At 61.5% G+C, this 15,856-nt stretch overlaps 6 protein-coding genes across 6 annotated transcripts; all 6 read left to right on the top strand.

Annotated features, from left to right (window-relative positions):
* Window positions 1-388: 388 nt before the first annotated feature.
* Window positions 389-3,346, top strand: LMJF_26_0470 (conserved hypothetical protein; the record flags this gene model as incomplete). Its single annotated transcript, XM_001684002.2, has 1 exon — window positions 389-3,346. The coding sequence occupies one exon, from the start codon at window positions 389-391 to the stop codon at window positions 3,344-3,346; it is 2,958 nt and encodes a 985-aa protein (XP_001684054.2).
* A 722-nt stretch (window positions 3,347-4,068) lies between these two features.
* On the top strand, window positions 4,069-4,827 carry LMJF_26_0460 (putative ATPase subunit 9; the record flags this gene model as incomplete). The annotated part of the gene is made up of 1 exon (XM_001684001.1): window positions 4,069-4,827. The coding sequence occupies one exon, from the start codon at window positions 4,069-4,071 to the stop codon at window positions 4,825-4,827; it is 759 nt and encodes a 252-aa protein (XP_001684053.1).
* Window positions 4,828-6,381: 1,554 nt separating this feature from the next.
* LMJF_26_0450 (conserved hypothetical protein) lies at window positions 6,382-7,736 on the top strand (the record flags this gene model as incomplete). Its single annotated transcript, XM_021483173.1, is given in 2 exon segments — window positions 6,382-7,016; window positions 7,016-7,736. Coding segments are annotated over 2 exon segments (1,356 nt in total).
* A 971-nt stretch (window positions 7,737-8,707) lies between these two features.
* LMJF_26_0440 (conserved hypothetical protein) lies at window positions 8,708-9,706 on the top strand (the record flags this gene model as incomplete). Its single annotated transcript, XM_001683999.1, has 1 exon — window positions 8,708-9,706. One exon carries the CDS (start codon window positions 8,708-8,710, stop codon window positions 9,704-9,706), a length of 999 nt encoding a protein of 332 aa, XP_001684051.1.
* Window positions 9,707-10,718: 1,012 nt separating this feature from the next.
* On the top strand, window positions 10,719-11,645 carry LMJF_26_0430 (nucleotide binding protein-like protein; the record flags this gene model as incomplete). The annotated part of the gene is made up of 1 exon (XM_001683998.1): window positions 10,719-11,645. One exon carries the CDS (start codon window positions 10,719-10,721, stop codon window positions 11,643-11,645), a length of 927 nt encoding a protein of 308 aa, XP_001684050.1.
* Window positions 11,646-12,884: 1,239 nt separating this feature from the next.
* Window positions 12,885-14,975, top strand: LMJF_26_0420 (pseudouridylate synthase-like protein; the record flags this gene model as incomplete). Its single annotated transcript, XM_001683997.1, has 1 exon — window positions 12,885-14,975. One exon carries the CDS (start codon window positions 12,885-12,887, stop codon window positions 14,973-14,975), a length of 2,091 nt encoding a protein of 696 aa, XP_001684049.1.
* Window positions 14,976-15,856: the final 881 nt, after the last annotated feature.

The following is a 15,856-nucleotide window of genomic DNA, read 5'->3' as shown; positions in this document are numbered from 1 at the left end:
GCGGGCGGAGGCTTGCTCGAAGTGGAAATGTTAGTGAACCATGACAAGATGCCCAGGGCGCTTCGCCCCTCCCTCCCTCCCGCCCGCCCACCCCTGCACAGTGGCCCCGCTGCGGGTGACAGGCTCGCGTTGTCCTTTGCTCGCTGCCTCGGTAGCGTCCGGCGCGTCCACTCTACTTTGCTTCCGCCTTTCTGAAACTCCATCTGTTCATCTCCTTCCTCCAATTGCGTTCAACCCCTCGCTCCGCTCTGTGCGCGCGCCGGGTCACACCTCTCGCACGATCCGCTCTCACCGCCTGCAATCCACCTCATCAGGGCTTTCTCTTGCTGGTCGATGTCTGGCCACCGCGTGTGTTTGTGCGCCCCCTACTTCCGTCCAGTCAAAAGAGATGCACGCGAGCACGTCTGCAGCGACGCGTTCGACGATGGACGCGGTTTTCGAAGTGCTGCGGAGCTCGGTGGACAACGCAGCGCGCAAGCAGGCCGCGGCGCAGCTGCGCGACTTGCAGGAGCGGGACCCTGAGGTGTTTCTTCAGCACACCTACGATGGTATCGCGTCTCAGCAGCTTCCGCCGGAGCTGCGCTTCTTCCTCTGCACGCTTGTCATCGCGTTTCTGGACGAGTCGTGGCACAATGCGGTGCTCAAGGAAACGCAGGAGCGGTTTCTGGAATCGTACGTCCGCCTCCTCCTGGCTGAGGCGAACGCGCCTATTCTGCTGGCACGAAAGATGAGTCGCATAGTTGCTCTGATGGCGAAGCGCGGCTCTCGCAGGGCCCAGCTCGGTGCAATGCCGCCTGCCATACAGCATGTGGTCACGTCCTACGTGTCGGAGCTGGAGAGGGCCACCGCGGCGCCCTCGCACGCGCGTGTCACATACGTGCTCCTCTACCTGCACGTGTTCCTCAAAGAAATGCAAGGCTGCCGCATTGGCAACGTCTTTGAAGGTGTGTGTCGCGCCTGTGTGGCACCACTTTCCGGCGTCTTCTCACTTCTCCAGAGTGAGACAGGCATGCTGGAGGCACACGACCTGTGCCTGTACCTCTTCAAGTGCAGTCTGCGCACGTTTGGCCGCGGGGTTTTCGATCCGGCCTTTTGCCATTTCTTCTTAGCAGCGACGTGGCGGCTTGCGGCGGGACTGGGGCAGGACGCGCCAGACTCACCGAACGCCAAAAGGCGGCTGCGGCTGCTGGAGTACGCGCTCAAGACGCACGAGGCAACCGTCGTGTTCTTTCCGAGTCGCCTGCATGAGCTCGGCATTCCGTTCTTTCTGGTCGCTGATGAGGCGGCGGCGGCAGCGCCATCCGCGTCGACACCGTCGTCTGCGCCTGACACGCCTGAGCACTCGATCTTCCGACTGCTGTCAGCCGTCGTCAGCAGCCCTGTGGGCAAGGTGGTCTCGGAAAAGGCGGTGTGTCGAGCGCTGCGCTTCTTCACCTCCTTATTGAGCGCCGAGGACGGCGATGCATTCATCGCGCACTGCCTGCAGCGCTACACCACCTCGGTGTACTTCGCCCCTCTCTTGCAGCACATCGTCAGCGCGTACCTGGCGGATACAACAACGCCGGAAGCACTATCGGAGTGGTCGAGGCACCCAGAGCAGGTGGCGGCTGGGTTGGATGTCGACATGGATGACGAGACCTCCACGATGAGCTGCGCGGAGCAGCTCTTTCTGGCTTTCACCGGCTCGACAGCGTGCGCCAGCGCGAGCCTCGCGGCGGCCTGGGCTGTTGTGAACCAGCTGCTCCAAGAGGGAGATGTGGGCCCTGTCACCGCGGCCCTGCACGCGATCGGCATCGGCTATTACACTATGGCCTCCGAGGACACCTCCTCCTACCTCGACTTTCTCCGCGGAAAGTTGCTGCGCTTGCTCGACCCCGCCACCCTGGCGCAGACGTCGCCGTTCGTTGCCCGCCGTGTGGTGTGGTTGGTGGGCATGTGGTGTGAGTCGGTGACCAGCACTGAGGATCGGCGTGCAGTCCTCTCCGCCCTGGAGACGGTGCTGCAGCACGCCGTTGCCACTCAGAAGATTGTCTTGGTGTTGGTTGCGCTCAAGTCGACGGAGAACTTCGTCTCAGACAATCATTTTACACCTTCGGAGGTGCCGCCCACCATGGTGAACACGGTGCTGCGCACGGTGCAGGAGCTGCTGTCTCGCGTGCAGAGCCCGACCACCATCAAGGGCCTGGCGGGGCTGGTGCATGTGCTCATTGAGAAGGGTGCTCTTCAGAGTCAGGGTGATGTTCTCGTGCAGCTCTTCCTTCCACCTGCGCTGACCGTCATCAAGTCCTACGAGGCGCAGGCTGCCAATGCGGGCAGAACGGGTGGTGCGGGGCTGGCCGTAGATGCGGACGAGATCGGCGATGAAGAAGGCGGCGCAGATTCGCTGAGCTCGTTGAACATGCTGCTGGAGTGCCTCGGCAGCAGCCTCCGCCATGGCGACTCTGACGCTGTGATCTGGTCGCTGCTGCCTTGCGTCATTGTGCCGTGCACGTCGCCGATGAGCGCCGCGACGGCGTGGGTGGAGGACAACGCATGGGAGCTGTTCCTCGTGATGACCCAATCTTCCCGAACCTTTTTTGCCCCCGCTGCGGCGGAAGCACTGCAGATGGCGCTGCAGCACACGACGAGGGACTTCGGCATGCTACCGCTCGTCTTCCGCGTGGTTTACACCCTCCTCCTCTTGCGGCAAGACGGTGCGGAGGAGGTGGTGTCGCCAGCGCATCTGAAGGCATGGATGACGATGCTGCGCGAGAGCCTCTCTGCAGAGCTCTGTAGTGCCGTCGCGGCGGCCACCTTCGCCGTGTGGCGCACGAGTGCAGGCCCGCTTAGTGCGCTGCTTTGCCAACACGCGGCGCAGGCGCTGGTTCTCTCCAGCGACGTGCAGTCGGAGCAACACACGATTCCGCTGGCCCTGATCCTTGCCCTGAGTTTCGCGTCTGCCACCGGCGGCGAGGAGGAGCAGCAGCTTGCGGCTCATGTGCACGCTGCAGTGCAGTCGTGTGCCCCAAGTGGCTCCTACTCGAAGCTCCTGGAACAGGTGGTGCTGCTGCTGGACGTGTCACCGAGCACCTTGGTAAGTCGCGCTCTGGCGCGTCTGCTGGAAGTGCTGTGCCGGACTTCCACGGCCCCACTCGCAGGTGATGATCTGGCGATGGTGCAGCGGGCCATGGAGGGCGTCGCAGCAACGAGCGGTGCTACCGCGTCCGTGACGGGCGCTGACGACGATGATGCGGAGGATCGCGCTGCACCAGAGATGCTGCTCGAGCTGTTGGGAGACGAGGATATTCCACAGGGGTGCCCTCACTTTGCACGCGTCATGCGCGCCTTCGCCGCCCTTCTCTCTTGAGCTGTTATTGTATGTGCCTTGACAACGCTCAGGCGCTTGCACAATTCCTTCTGATTCTTCCTCTCTCAGCGTTCAGTGCCTCCGTGAGCTGCTCTTCGTCTTCGCCCCGCTGCTCCACAACGGCCGCTCGGTCCCTCTCCTATGTGCGGTCACGCCAGCATTCTTGGTTGCTCTCAGTAGCATGTGCACCGTTGGTGGATGGTTGCACATTGTGTAAATGTGTGTGTGTGGGGGGGGGGTGGAGGGAGGGAGGGAGGGGATATGCGGTGGGGTAGTCGGTGGAATGCAAGTCATTGTGGTACTCGTCGTCTTAACATGGGAAGGCGGCGATGGCGCTGTCGCTGAGGAGGACTGACGTCGTTCTCGTGCGGTGTCACCATCGCCACCGCTCACCTTCTTTTCGTTTCGATGTTGTGTGACGGCCGTCACCATCTCCTTCGGTATCTGAGGATAAACCGAGTAATGCGCGCGAAGCCGCGAGCGGGAGGGGGGGGGGAGGGCAGATGCACACGCATAAATTCGCACACTACACGTAGGAGTGGGGCTGATGTTGCAGGCTGTTTGCGGCCGAGTACCCCATGGTAGGCTGCTGATAGCGAGTAGGGGGAGGGTGGGCTGAGGGATGTGATACCCAACGTAACCCTCCGCCCACCCTCACGGGCTGATTTGTAATGCTGTAGCACTGCCACGGCTGCTGCACACCGACGCAGCGAGTGCTTTCCATGCGCTCTTTGGCTTTCCCATGCTCTTCCTCGTCCCTTGCTAGGGTCATGTGGCTGCTCTATTGCCTCTCGCACCCGATGCTCATGCAAGACGCCTTCGTGCTTCTCTCTCTCTCTCTCTCTCGCTCGCACGCCCTCTCGTACATGTACTTGCTCTTCCCCCCCCCCCCCCCCCCCCGTCTTCCCTCTGCCGACCCACTCCCTCACGATGTGCGCTGTGCAACCACTTGTGCTGCCCACCACCACGACGGGAACGTTGTGAACTGCGCCTTCTCCTCCGCGTGCCCATTCCTCTTGAAGTATCTGTCAGTCCCACCTCGTCGTTCGCTTTCTCGTTCCAGCCACTCGCAGCACGCTTGTAGTTGGTGTCCTTCGCTCTCCCCGCACGCCTCGTCTCGTTCCCTCTCGCACAACAACTGCACCTTACTCAGTCCGAAAATGATGCGCCGTGCCATTGCTCAGCCCGTCGCCCGTCGCGCAGCGGCCGCCTCCAGCGCGCTCGTGGTTGCCCCTCGCCAGGCCTCCACTGTCGCCCTCTCCGTCCAGGGCCTGCACTACGTCGGCACCGGTCTCGCCGCCATCGCCCTCGGTGGTGTCGGCTTGGGTATCGGTGCCATCTTCGGCTGCCTGCTGATAGGCTGCGCTCGCCAGCCCAACCTGACCAAGATGCTCTTCAACTACGCCATTCTCGGCTTCGCCCTGACGGAGGCCATTGGCCTGTTCGCGCTGATGCTCGCCTTCCTCATGCTCTTCTCGTAGAGTTGTTGACGCGCATGTTACTATGGCGCTATGGCGCCTCTGTCTGCCGTCCCCCTCATGTCCACGCAGCCCCTTAGAGGGGCCGAGCTGTCTCTTGGAGGGGCGCACGGCGGAGCGACGGGGTCCTCGCATTCACGTGCGTTGCGCTGAACGCCGGGGCTCCTCATAGCAGCAGAGCGGTGGCGAAGTGTGCCACACATACGAAGTAAAAAAAAAAAACACAACGGAAATGAGGGCAGCGCAAGAGGCGGAGGACGGCGCGGTGCGCACAACGCCCCCGACAAGACGCGTTCTTCGCGCCCCAACCCTCGCTACCAGACAGCTCTTTGTGCTGAGGAAGTGGCGGAGGAGGGGGCCGGACTGCGGCAGCCGCGGCGGCAACATCCATGTTAGGACACCGTCACCAGCCGATCCGAATTGACCCTTACAGAAAAATGGAAAAGTAAAAGGGAATAATGAGAGCACCAAAACACACGGAAGCGCGACGTGCGACGACGTGTGTGCGGTGCTGTAGTGACCTTAGTAGAGCGTCCTTGGCGTTGTTTTCTCTCTCCCCCTTTCTCTCTCTGTGTCGCCCTCGCTGCCTGACTGGCTGTGCGTCTCTTCACCGCCCTTCCTCATGAGAAACGGTGAGGCGGCCACGCCCCCCTTCCCCACAAAGTGTGCGTGTCTGTGTGTGTACGTGGTCGAAGGAGTAATAAAGGAAAGCATGAGAGAGCGAAACGCGCTTGTAAGAAGGGAGGCGGCAGGGTGCCTCCGTGGACGGCACTCGCCGCCCTGCCGCCGCGCTCGGGAAGCACAACGGGACTAACGAAGCAGCCAAAGGGAAAGGTGCCTCCCGAACGCAGCGGACGCTGCAGCAGCACCAGCAAAAAGTGCACACGGAAATGAAGAGTGCAGAAAGAGGAGGAAGGAGGAGGCGCAGCTCTGCCCCCCCCCCCCCCCCCCCCGCATAAGCGGGTCCCATTCTTGCGGATGCGTAGATGAGCCAGCAGACGAAATGTGCCCGGCTCAGCAGAGGATGAGCGTTGCCGAGAGGACTTCCGCTTCTTGTTGCCGGCGTGGCTTGGCTCTCCGTCTCGGGTTACCTTTGCTCCTTCTTCGATCCCATTCACCCCCGTACTTTCTTCCTCGAAGACCGTCATGGCGGTGATGCACCCCCTTCCCCCCCCCCCACACACCCCTCTTTGCCTACCTCTCCTCCTGCAGCCGAGAAGTAATGCTGTGTCTCACATCTCTCATCACTTCTCGCTCTCGCCCTCTCTTTCGGCAACGGGCTGGTGTCTCGTCAAACAACACACACAGGGCTGGACTTTGTTTGCTTCACTGGCATCGCTACTTCGACACGGGTGCCACCCTCTCCCTCCCTCTCCTTCTCCCCCCCCCACACACACATACGCATGGGGCGGCGAAACACGTTCACAGCCGCTCTTTCCTACACAGGTGCAATACCATGTATGCTCTCTTGGTGCCTGTGTGCGCCAGTGTGGAGAATAAAAGAAGGCTTCCGAGGCTGCCGGGTGATGTGAATTCGAACCCCGTCAAGTAGCCGTCATGATGGTCAACGAGGCACCTTACCTCACGAATCGTGTGGTGGCGCTGCTGATGTTGACAGTCTTCGTCCTGTGCCTCTGTGCAGATCGGCTCCAGTGCCAGAACAACGGGTGGCGATCCATGTGCATCGGCAGGCTCGCGTACAAGTGCTCAAGTGAATGGTGCCGATCATCTGTTATTACACCGACAAGCGTTTCACTGGCGAGCTGGTGTGTAGGCAAGGGCAACGCGGTGGTGTTGATAGCGTTGGTAGAGGTGGGCCCATCTGTGGTGTCGAGGAGAGGCGAGAATATTAGCAAGTACATGGCTGACGAGCTGCGTAGACAGATGGACGCGGGCGAGTTTCAGCGTGCGGTGCGACTAACCCTTGCTGCGCCCCGCCTCGCACCAGACAGCGCAGGAGACGATGCGCGGTCAAGCCTCACGGAGCTGTTCAGGGAGAAAGCATCATTGAGAGCGATTTTCGATATCCCTCGAAATCAGACGCGCTACATGGTGGTGAACGATGTTGTGCCGCTGCCCGCGGTGGATAGGCTAGGCGACTTCAGCTACACCACCTGGGAGGAGGCGGTGGATGCGGCATTGCCGGTGAGCAAGGTGGATGATGCTTCACAGCTGCCGCACTACTTTCCCAACTGTACGCCAAGTTGGCGGCGTTCAGTAATGAGCGCGCTGCCAGTGCAGCGCCGCCTTCGTCGAAGCAGTGCGATGTGCTGGTAGTCGTGGTGTGCACCATTGCCCATCCGCTGGCAAGCGTGCGCGGCATGTGGCAGACACCGCGGGATGCTGGAGCGCAGCTCTCTCTAGGACACGAGTACGTGCGGGGCGCCGTCACGCGCTACTTGATGACGTGCAGGAAGCTTCTGAGGAATGTGAACGGGGTGCATTACCTTCAATACGAGTCCCGGCTGCCCGCGTGGGCTTTCACAGCGGAAGTGCTGGGAGGCCAGCGTGAGGAGCCCTCCATCATTGCGGCAACCAATGCAACGGCGCACTGGGTCCGGGCACTCGGTAAAACTTCTTCGTTTGCTGCCGCCTTCTGCAACCCTGCCAACGCCACCGCCACGTCCGCGCCCTTGCCACCGTGCGAACAGGCCTGCCGGATATACGGCCGCATCGCATCTGATCTCGTTGCCGGTGACCGTAGTATCGCCCGTGAGTCCTTCGAGACGCACCACCAGTTCCGCTCCTCCTCATCCACCTACAACTGCTACTACGAAGTGCTCTCCGCGCAGGGTGAGGCTGCGATCAACGGCACCTTTGACGCCAAGACGGTGTTGCGCGTGTTCGACGACTGCCTGCACCTCTCACCAGTCGGCAGTAGAGCGTACGCGAGGTGTATGCTTCGCAGATAGGCAGACTGCGCGGACTCTCGATGACGCTGGACAGCAGGGCCTTCATCGGTGGCAGCGTGGGTCGACGTGCTGAGTACGCGGTGCATGAGGACACCGAGTCTGTCTCCCAAGCATATTGGTGCTTCTCTGTGTGTGCCCCGGATGGGCGGCGCGCGCTCCTTGTATCTCTCTGCAGGCTCTTCTTCCTCGCGATGTGCGCGCCTTCTCAATCCCATTATGTGTGTGTGTGTGTGTGTGTGTGTTTGTGTGTGTGTGTGTGTTTGTGTGTGTGCTTTTCTTGCATTATGTACACATGCGTCTGTTCCGTTTCGTTTCTCCACTGCCCTCCTTACTCACTGTTGTCTTTTACTATTCCTTTCATCGCTTGCATATACACGGGCCTGCACGTCTATTGCAGTTTTCGCAATCGCCAGTGCCGGCGTGCGCCTTCTTCTTCGGCTAGTTTTCTTGTCGAACATTACACGACGTCAAGGCAATGTAGGGGTACGTGACGGAGAGCGTGTCTCTACACATGTGTGTGTGTGTGTGTGTCACGTGTCACATGAGAAACGAAAAAAGCGAACGTGTTTGGAGGGACTCGTTGCTGTCACGTTTTCGCGGTGCGCGTGCGCGTGCGTCTGCCGGGATGATGGTGGGACGAGAGGCAAGTTTTCGTCCCCCCATCCACCCCTTATTCTGCCCACTTCTCGTCAGCACGGACGTCCCTCCATGGGCTTCGACGAAACGGGGTCTCTGCTGTTGTTTATCTTGTCTCCATTATATTCCCTTCATCGAAGCGGTGTTGTACGGTCTCACGTTTGCAGTCGTGCCGCCGTGCCCGACGACCTCACTCTCCGTCTCTCTCTCTCTCTCGGATGGTCTCTGCACTCTTCATGCACCTTTTCCCTCGTCGCTGTCACGGTGCTGCCCTCATCCCGGTCCCCTTCTCTACGTAGGCGGATACAGACTCACCCATCAAGCCACCAATCGACATGCACGCGTTGGTGCGGTTTCCGATGAACGCCGTAGCGGGGGTGTGCCGTGCGCCATACACGCGGGCGGTGCGTATGCGCCGCGTCAGTGTTGCCGTGGTGGAGCCGCAGCGCACCTTTGTAGCGAATCCTCCTTCCTCGCCGTTTTCATTGTCTTCCGTGGGCGTGGCCACAGCGGAGGATGCTGCAGCAGCGACATCTGCGAGGTGCGAGGGTACCGTGGCAGGAGCGGCTGATTCGCCACCTTCTCATAACCCTCCTGCGCAGACGGCGAGGGGGTTCCGCAGCAGCACACAATTTCAGATGAGCCCCGCACAGGTGAATGAGCAGAACGTGCCGAGTGCGAGAGAGGTTGCGCAGATGATTCCTACGTTGCAGGAGCTGCGCGCGCAACTGCCTGGTGCGCAGGAGCTGGAGCGGACGTACATCCCACGGGAATCAGCTCTGAGGGCAAACGGCGTCGCTGGACGGAGTGAGACGAGCGGCGAACGCGCGGCTGCCACGACGGCCTCCTCGGCACCATCGTCACTGTTGCAGAAGACGATGGTCCCGCTGGAGGCCTTGTTTTTCGGGTCTGCCACCGACGAAGTTGCTGCGGCGACTGAAGCAACACCGACAGCAGCGTCGCCGCCATGCCCACCGTCCCGGGAGCATGTTCTTCTGGCCTACCGCGCCCTCTTTTGGGGCACCGCGTTTGCGCTGTTGGGCTTTAGTGTGACGGTGGCGACCGCCATGTACCTGTGCGGGTATCACAGCCTGCGCGACCTGCAACAGGGGGTGCGCGACAAGATGCGCCACGATGAGGAGCGCCTGCATGCGATGGCTGCTCCTGCTGCCACGGGGGAAGGCGCTGCGGTAGACACGGTGAAGCATTACGTCGTTGATGTCACGCACCCGACGGAGGCGTGGCGGCAGCTGCAGGAGATTTGGAGTGCCTTGCAGCGTCTTTCCGAGGAGGAGGAGGAGACGGCGAATACGGCAGTGACAGGTGCGCAGTAGATGGGCCCCGCAGCGATGTGGTGACAACGACGGACCCGTCTGTTTTTCTCACTCGTTGTGCGTGCGATCATAGCCACAGGGCTGCAGGGGCTGCATCACCACTGACCACAGTGACACGGAGGGAGAGTGACCGGCCAACGACACGGCCATGCCGCTCTTCCCTCGCACTCTCCACCCTCTCCCCGCCTGCTGCGCTGATGTCCGCTCCCCCTCTCTGTGCGAGGGCCTTCCTGCGCAGGGGCGTCCGCTCGCACAGAAAAGTAAGGACAAGCCCTGTTAGCGGAGCGACCGCATTAAGAACTAAGAGCAAGAGAACAACGGAAACGTTGCAAAAGAAGGAGCAACACAAGCCGAGGCACTCGGGGCGCTCCCGTTGCCGGTGCTACGACTGAGACTCGGGCCGGCGGTGGTGGTGAGGGGGAGGAGATCGAGATCTAGATAATGGCCAGCCGCCTTCCCTGTTCTTTATCGCTTCCCTCTCACCTCTTTCGAGGTCGCCCCATATCACCGCTGTCGTTGTTTGAGCGTTACCTCCTCTCACACAAATGGACGCATGCGCACACACACTATCACCGCCACCATAATCACCCCCGCCTTGCCTGCCGTTCATTCTCTTCACTTAGTCCCCGATAATGCCGGCCACCTCACCGCGGTATCGCAGGGCCCAGTGCCCCATGCTCCGTATGGGGAAGCCAAGAGACTGCAGCCTGCCCGCGCGCGCTGGTTGCGGGTTTGTCGTGTCGGTGGACAGGTCTGGGCTGGTGCATGGGTACATTGCTGTTGACATGTTTGTGGTGGAGCGGCCGCGTTGAAAGGCGCACGGTCCTTTCACGGACCCACCCTGTCTCCTCCACTCACCCCCTCACTTTCCCCTGTCTGTCCTCCTCATCTTTTGTTCGCCGTCACTTGTCTTTCCGTCCTTCGGCGACCACCGCCACCACCTCTATCCCACACGTGGGGTCGGGAAAGAGAGAGAGAGAGAGAGAGAAGTAGATATAAACGGACCACGCAAATGCAATCCCCATCCGTAGCAGAGGGCGCTGCGCCCCCTTCCGGTGCTGGGGGTTCGGATGCTGCCGCGACTGTGGCATCCGCGGGACTTTTCCAGGTGAAGAACATCATTCTCGTTCTTAGCGGAAAGGGCGGCGTTGGGAAGTCGACCGTGGCGTGCCAGCTTGCCCTCGCGTTGGCGCATGTGCACCACAAGCAGGTGGGACTGCTGGACGTGGACGTATGCGGCCCAAGTGTGCCCAAGATATGCGGCCTCGAGGGGTGTGACGTGTACAGAGGGGAGAAGGGGTGGATACCTGTGTCGTCGCAGGCGAAGGCAGCCACCGCCGGCAGCCCCGGCTCCGCTCCCGGCGCGGCGGCGCCATCGGGGGACTTGAAGGTCATGTCCATTGCGTACCTGCTTCCGAGCGACAAGGACGCGGTTGTGTGGCGCGGCCCAAAGAAGGACGCCATGATCAAGCAGTTTGTGACGGACGTGCACTGGGGCCCGCTGGACTACCTCATCATCGACACCCCGCCCGGCACGAGTGACGAGCATCTGACGCTGTGCGAGGTGCTGCGCAGTTTCCGGCCTTCCGGGGCCGTCATTGTGACCACCCCGCAGGACGTCTCCACCGATGATGTCAAGAAGGAGCTGTCTTTCTGCCACAAGCTGCAGCTGCGGTGCCTCGGCATCGTCGAGAACATGTCCGGCTTTGTCTGCCCGCACTGCGCGCACTGCACCGACATCTTCTCAAAGGGCGGTGGAAGAAAACTGGCGGAGATGTACGAGGTGGCGTTCCTCGGTGCGATTCCGATTGACCCGAACCTGTCTCTGGCTGAGGACATGGGTCGTGTCTTCGTGAAGGAGTCTCCGTCGCAGACCGTGGATGCGGTGACGGCGGTCATCGACGCTATTGTGCAGCAGGTCGAGCGTGCGAAAGCGTAAACGTTCGCAGGAAGGGGCGGTGGAAGACCGGCATCGAAGACGAAGTGAAGGCGCGAGCTGAGACGTGCGTACTCCGCTCACGGCTTCCTGCTCCCGCGTGCGAGGGTGTGCCTTTCTGTCTCGTGTGTGCTTCGACCTTGGCGGCCGCGAAGGGCACCTTTCCATCCTCGCCGCCTCCCCACCCCAGTGGCTCACCAACGCCGGACGCGTCGGCGTTATGCCCGTCTTCACGGGCTGGTGAGTGGTCTTCGCCGTTGCTTCCCCCGACGGAGGGGAAGCGGGAAAGAGAAGGCCACACACGGGCACCGATACCCCGCAGATCAACACGTGAATGCCACAGAGATGGCGCAGATCCTATCGATAAATGTGTGTGCGTGTATACATGTGCCACCGTGGCTGTCACCATCATCGATGAATGCTTCTCTGTTGTGGCTTCTGTTCTGTGTCTTGTTCGCGCCTCACCCTTCTCATCACATCCGCGTGCCTCCGGCGTCGCCCTATTCATATCGATCTATATATATATAACGCATGCATCCGCGTCTTCCACGTGTGTGCGTCCAAACGTGAACAGGCCCGTCCCTGCGTGTGAGTGTACTGTGCTGGGCTCGTGTAGAACGCTGCGGGGTTTTCTTTCCGTGAACTCCAGTGGCCGCCGAATGCGGTGGCAACGCGTGGGGGCGGAGACGACGGCACAAAAACAGGATAGAAACAGAATGGCTCGGAAGGCAACTGAACACGACGGTGTCTATAGGCGGCTTCCCGTGCTCACAATCTACCTTTTCCTTCCTCTCCCGGTCAACGCAGTGAGCATCCTCACGCCTCGAGGCTGACTCACAGGCAATGGGGATGGGGTGGTGAAGGCCTCGCGGCATGGTAGCGACTCATGCATGGGCTTGCCGCGGATCGTGGATGCCGTTTCTCATCTGCGAACGCCGTGCGCCAGGAAGGCACCACCGCACTCTCTCGCGACTTACTGGCCTCCTCTTGCTTTTCTCTGTTTCTCTCCGCTTCACCATGTACGCTGCTGCTCATGCGGCCGCCTCCGTCCTCTTTCCCCTTCCTGCACCAAGCATACAAGATTGAGACAGCGCTACGGGCGCCTTGTGCGTGCGCCTCTGCAAGGTGGTGAGTGGTGTCGCGCCGCCGCCGCACCGAGAGGGTCAGAACAACGCATGGGGGGGGGAGGAAGTGAAGAAAGTGCCAGCGCGACCAACACTCAGTGGGGCTGCCCGACAAAGAATGAGGGGCAAGACGGCTCGGCGACGACCTGACCCGCGTCGCATGATGGTCGGAAAGGCACCAAAAAATTGCGTCCACATTGGGCTGTGCGTCCTGTACAGCGGCAGCGGATTTCGTGGACTGCAGATCCAGGTCCACGCACCGACGTGCCACACAGTTGAGGGCGTGCTAATCCAAGCACTGAAGGATGCCGGCATCATCGCCGACGTGGTCCGCGGACGGCCTGCCGGCGAGCATCACCACTTTGCCCGCTCCTGTCGCACTGATCGCGGCGTTCACGCGATTCGAAACATGGTGTCCCTTTTCGTTCCCAAGGAGGTGTTTGAGAAGATGGGGCAGGCGGAGGGCATCTGTGAGAAGCTTAACAGGCAGCTCCCGGCCACGGTTCGCGTCGCGAACGTCATGCAGCTCTCCGGCAGCTTTATCCCGCGCCACTGCTGCAACCGGCGCGTGTACCGCTATATGCTGCCGCTCTACGCTCTCTTGCCCCCGTGTGACACATGGGCCGCGGTCGACAAGTATTACCCCGGGTGCCTCGCTCACGTGCAAGCGCTGGCAGAGGAGGCGGCCGCGGCGCAACGAACCCAGTACAGTATCCCGTACGTCGACCTAGAGAAGATGAACGCAGTCGCGCGTCCGGCCGATGCGCAGGCGTTGCCGTCGTCGTGGCTGCGCGACCTGAAGGCGAGCGCAGATCGGTGCAACCAGGTGCTGCGCTCGCACTTCACAGGCTCGCGCCGGTACCACAACTTCTCCGTCGACATCGACTCGAACCGTTCTGGTGTAAGCGCGAAGGTTATCCAGCCAACGACTGACGAGGCACTGCGCGCCATCTACCGCAGCGAAGTGTGCCCGCGGTTGTTCTTCTTCCCCTGCTCGACAAAGGGTGGAGCTGCTGACGAGGCACCCGTTCCGGTGCACGGCGAGAGCAGGACGGAGTACGACATGAATCTTCTCAGGTACCCGCCGCGAACGCCCACTTCGCCGGAGGACACGGTCGGCGGCAGCGCCGCAGCCTCGACGACGACAACTCCTACCGGTACCAGCACCACACCCGCCACATGCTTGTCACCGAACACGACAGCGCTGCCTTTTCTCTTCTTTCAAATCGAGGGCTGTTCCTTTCTGCTCAACATGATACGCAAGATCATCGGGTCGGTGCTGGCGGTGTGCCGCGGCGCTCGCGAGTCCATCCTCGAAGACGCCTTCTCGCCTGAGTGTCGCGTCACGACCCCGCTGGCGCCGGGGCCGTACCTGTACCTTGCTCAGTCCACCTATCACGGGTACGACCGCTCCATTGGCGGCGCTGGCAATGCACACCAGCCTGGCCGCCTCAAAACGGTGCAGGACGCGTGGGGCGGCGCGGTTAGTGAGGCGGCCGAGCTGTTTGCGTTCCACAAGATTGCGGCCGACATCGTGGACGTGGACCTGAACGCGATGCCGCCCCTGGACGACATCCTCGCGGCGCGCGATCGTGCACGAGAGGCAAGTCGGCCGCACACTGCCGTCGAGGACGCGCATCTCGCCGAAATGAAGGAGTACAAACCTGTGCTTCCCACTCGCATTCCCTGGCCGGCGAGCAGCGACATGACGGTGTTCTTGCGGCTACTGCGAGTCCATAACTGGAATGTGCGGCCTATCCAGCTCGACCCGGCCTGTAAAGCGCTACGTGAGATCAAGAATAGGAAAGAGCGGTTAACTGCCTCCTCCGTGGCCGCAGCGGCATCGCCGGGGGCCGAAGCCAGCAAAGCAGGAGAGGCGGATGGAGGCGATACCAGGGCGAACGAGGCCACTGTAGAGCAGGCGGCTACGCCTACCGGTGACGCATGGAGGATACGCAGTGAGGGAAGTAGTACGGGTGGAGTACCGGAGGGTGGCGAGGATGGCTGGTTGTACGTGGCAGACACCCCCGAAGAGGCATCGGTGCAGCGCCAAGCCTACTTTGCAAGCTTGTGGAAGCGGGCTCGCCCCTGGGAGTACGACGACGCGACGGGGAAGTCCTTGATTCATGGCGGAGAGGTCGGCACCGAGGATGACTTTGATGACGGCGACGGCAGTACTGCTCGGCCGCGGCGACACCGCCGTGTCTGATCACCGAGAAGAGCGCGACACTCTCCCTACCCCCTCCCTCCTCCTCCACTTGATTTTTGGCATTTAGGCCTCTGCGCTGCTCTGCGAGCCGTGCGCATCGAAGCAGCGACGGTTAGCTCACGTGTTTCTGCGTTTTAGCGAAGCACCTGTCATAAGCGGCAAGCCGCAACAGCACCACGAACGCTTCACACGCTCGCACTCAGTGGCGCGGCTTTCGGACGGCGGTGAGGTGATAGGCTGACTCGTGGGCAGATGGAAGGAGCCGCGGAGGAGGGGATAGACCGTGTGTACACCGACCAGCCCACTCTCCTCATGAAGACCTGTGCTTTGTGTGCTCTGTCGTGGAGAGTCGGGGGGTGGGTGGATGCCCACCACCTCTTCCCTTCGTCCTTAGCATTTGTTGGCTTGTTCGAGAGGCTGCGGCGAGGACAGCATAAGGAGCGGAGATGCGCACGAACAGGCATGGCTGCCGTTGCCGCGGGCTCGCTCTTCTTCCTCGTGCCGCTCTCACTACGGGCCCTGGAAGGGTGGAGGCCGGCATCGTGCGACAGGTCTGGGTGCACGTGCTGACGCTACTGTGGCCCACTGCGTGCGTCTCTCATTTCAGTGGGTCGCTGGCCATTGCGAATTGGAACACAAGGACAGAGCCGACAGGCTCCTGTAGATCGGCAGTGTGGCAGAGACGCCGACGCCCACTGCACGGAGCACGGTGTCGGCTACCGGTCTCAGACGCCAGGCCGGCATCCCCCGAAACCGGGCGCTACAGGGTGCGGCACGCCGGGACAAGAGGTGCTTGGCGAGAGCCGTCCCACACGAGAAGAACGCGAGTGCTGAGCTTACGAGGCGACAGGAGATCATGCTCGCCCGGTCGCGCACGGACA

The sequence above is a fragment of the Leishmania major genome, chromosome 26 (genome assembly GCF_000002725.2).
Source record: "Leishmania major strain Friedlin complete genome, chromosome 26".
Lineage (NCBI taxonomy): Eukaryota > Euglenozoa > Kinetoplastea > Trypanosomatida > Trypanosomatidae > Leishmania > Leishmania major.
Note: the sequence above shows the minus strand (reverse complement) of the source record. Positions and strands in the feature narration are given on the sequence as shown.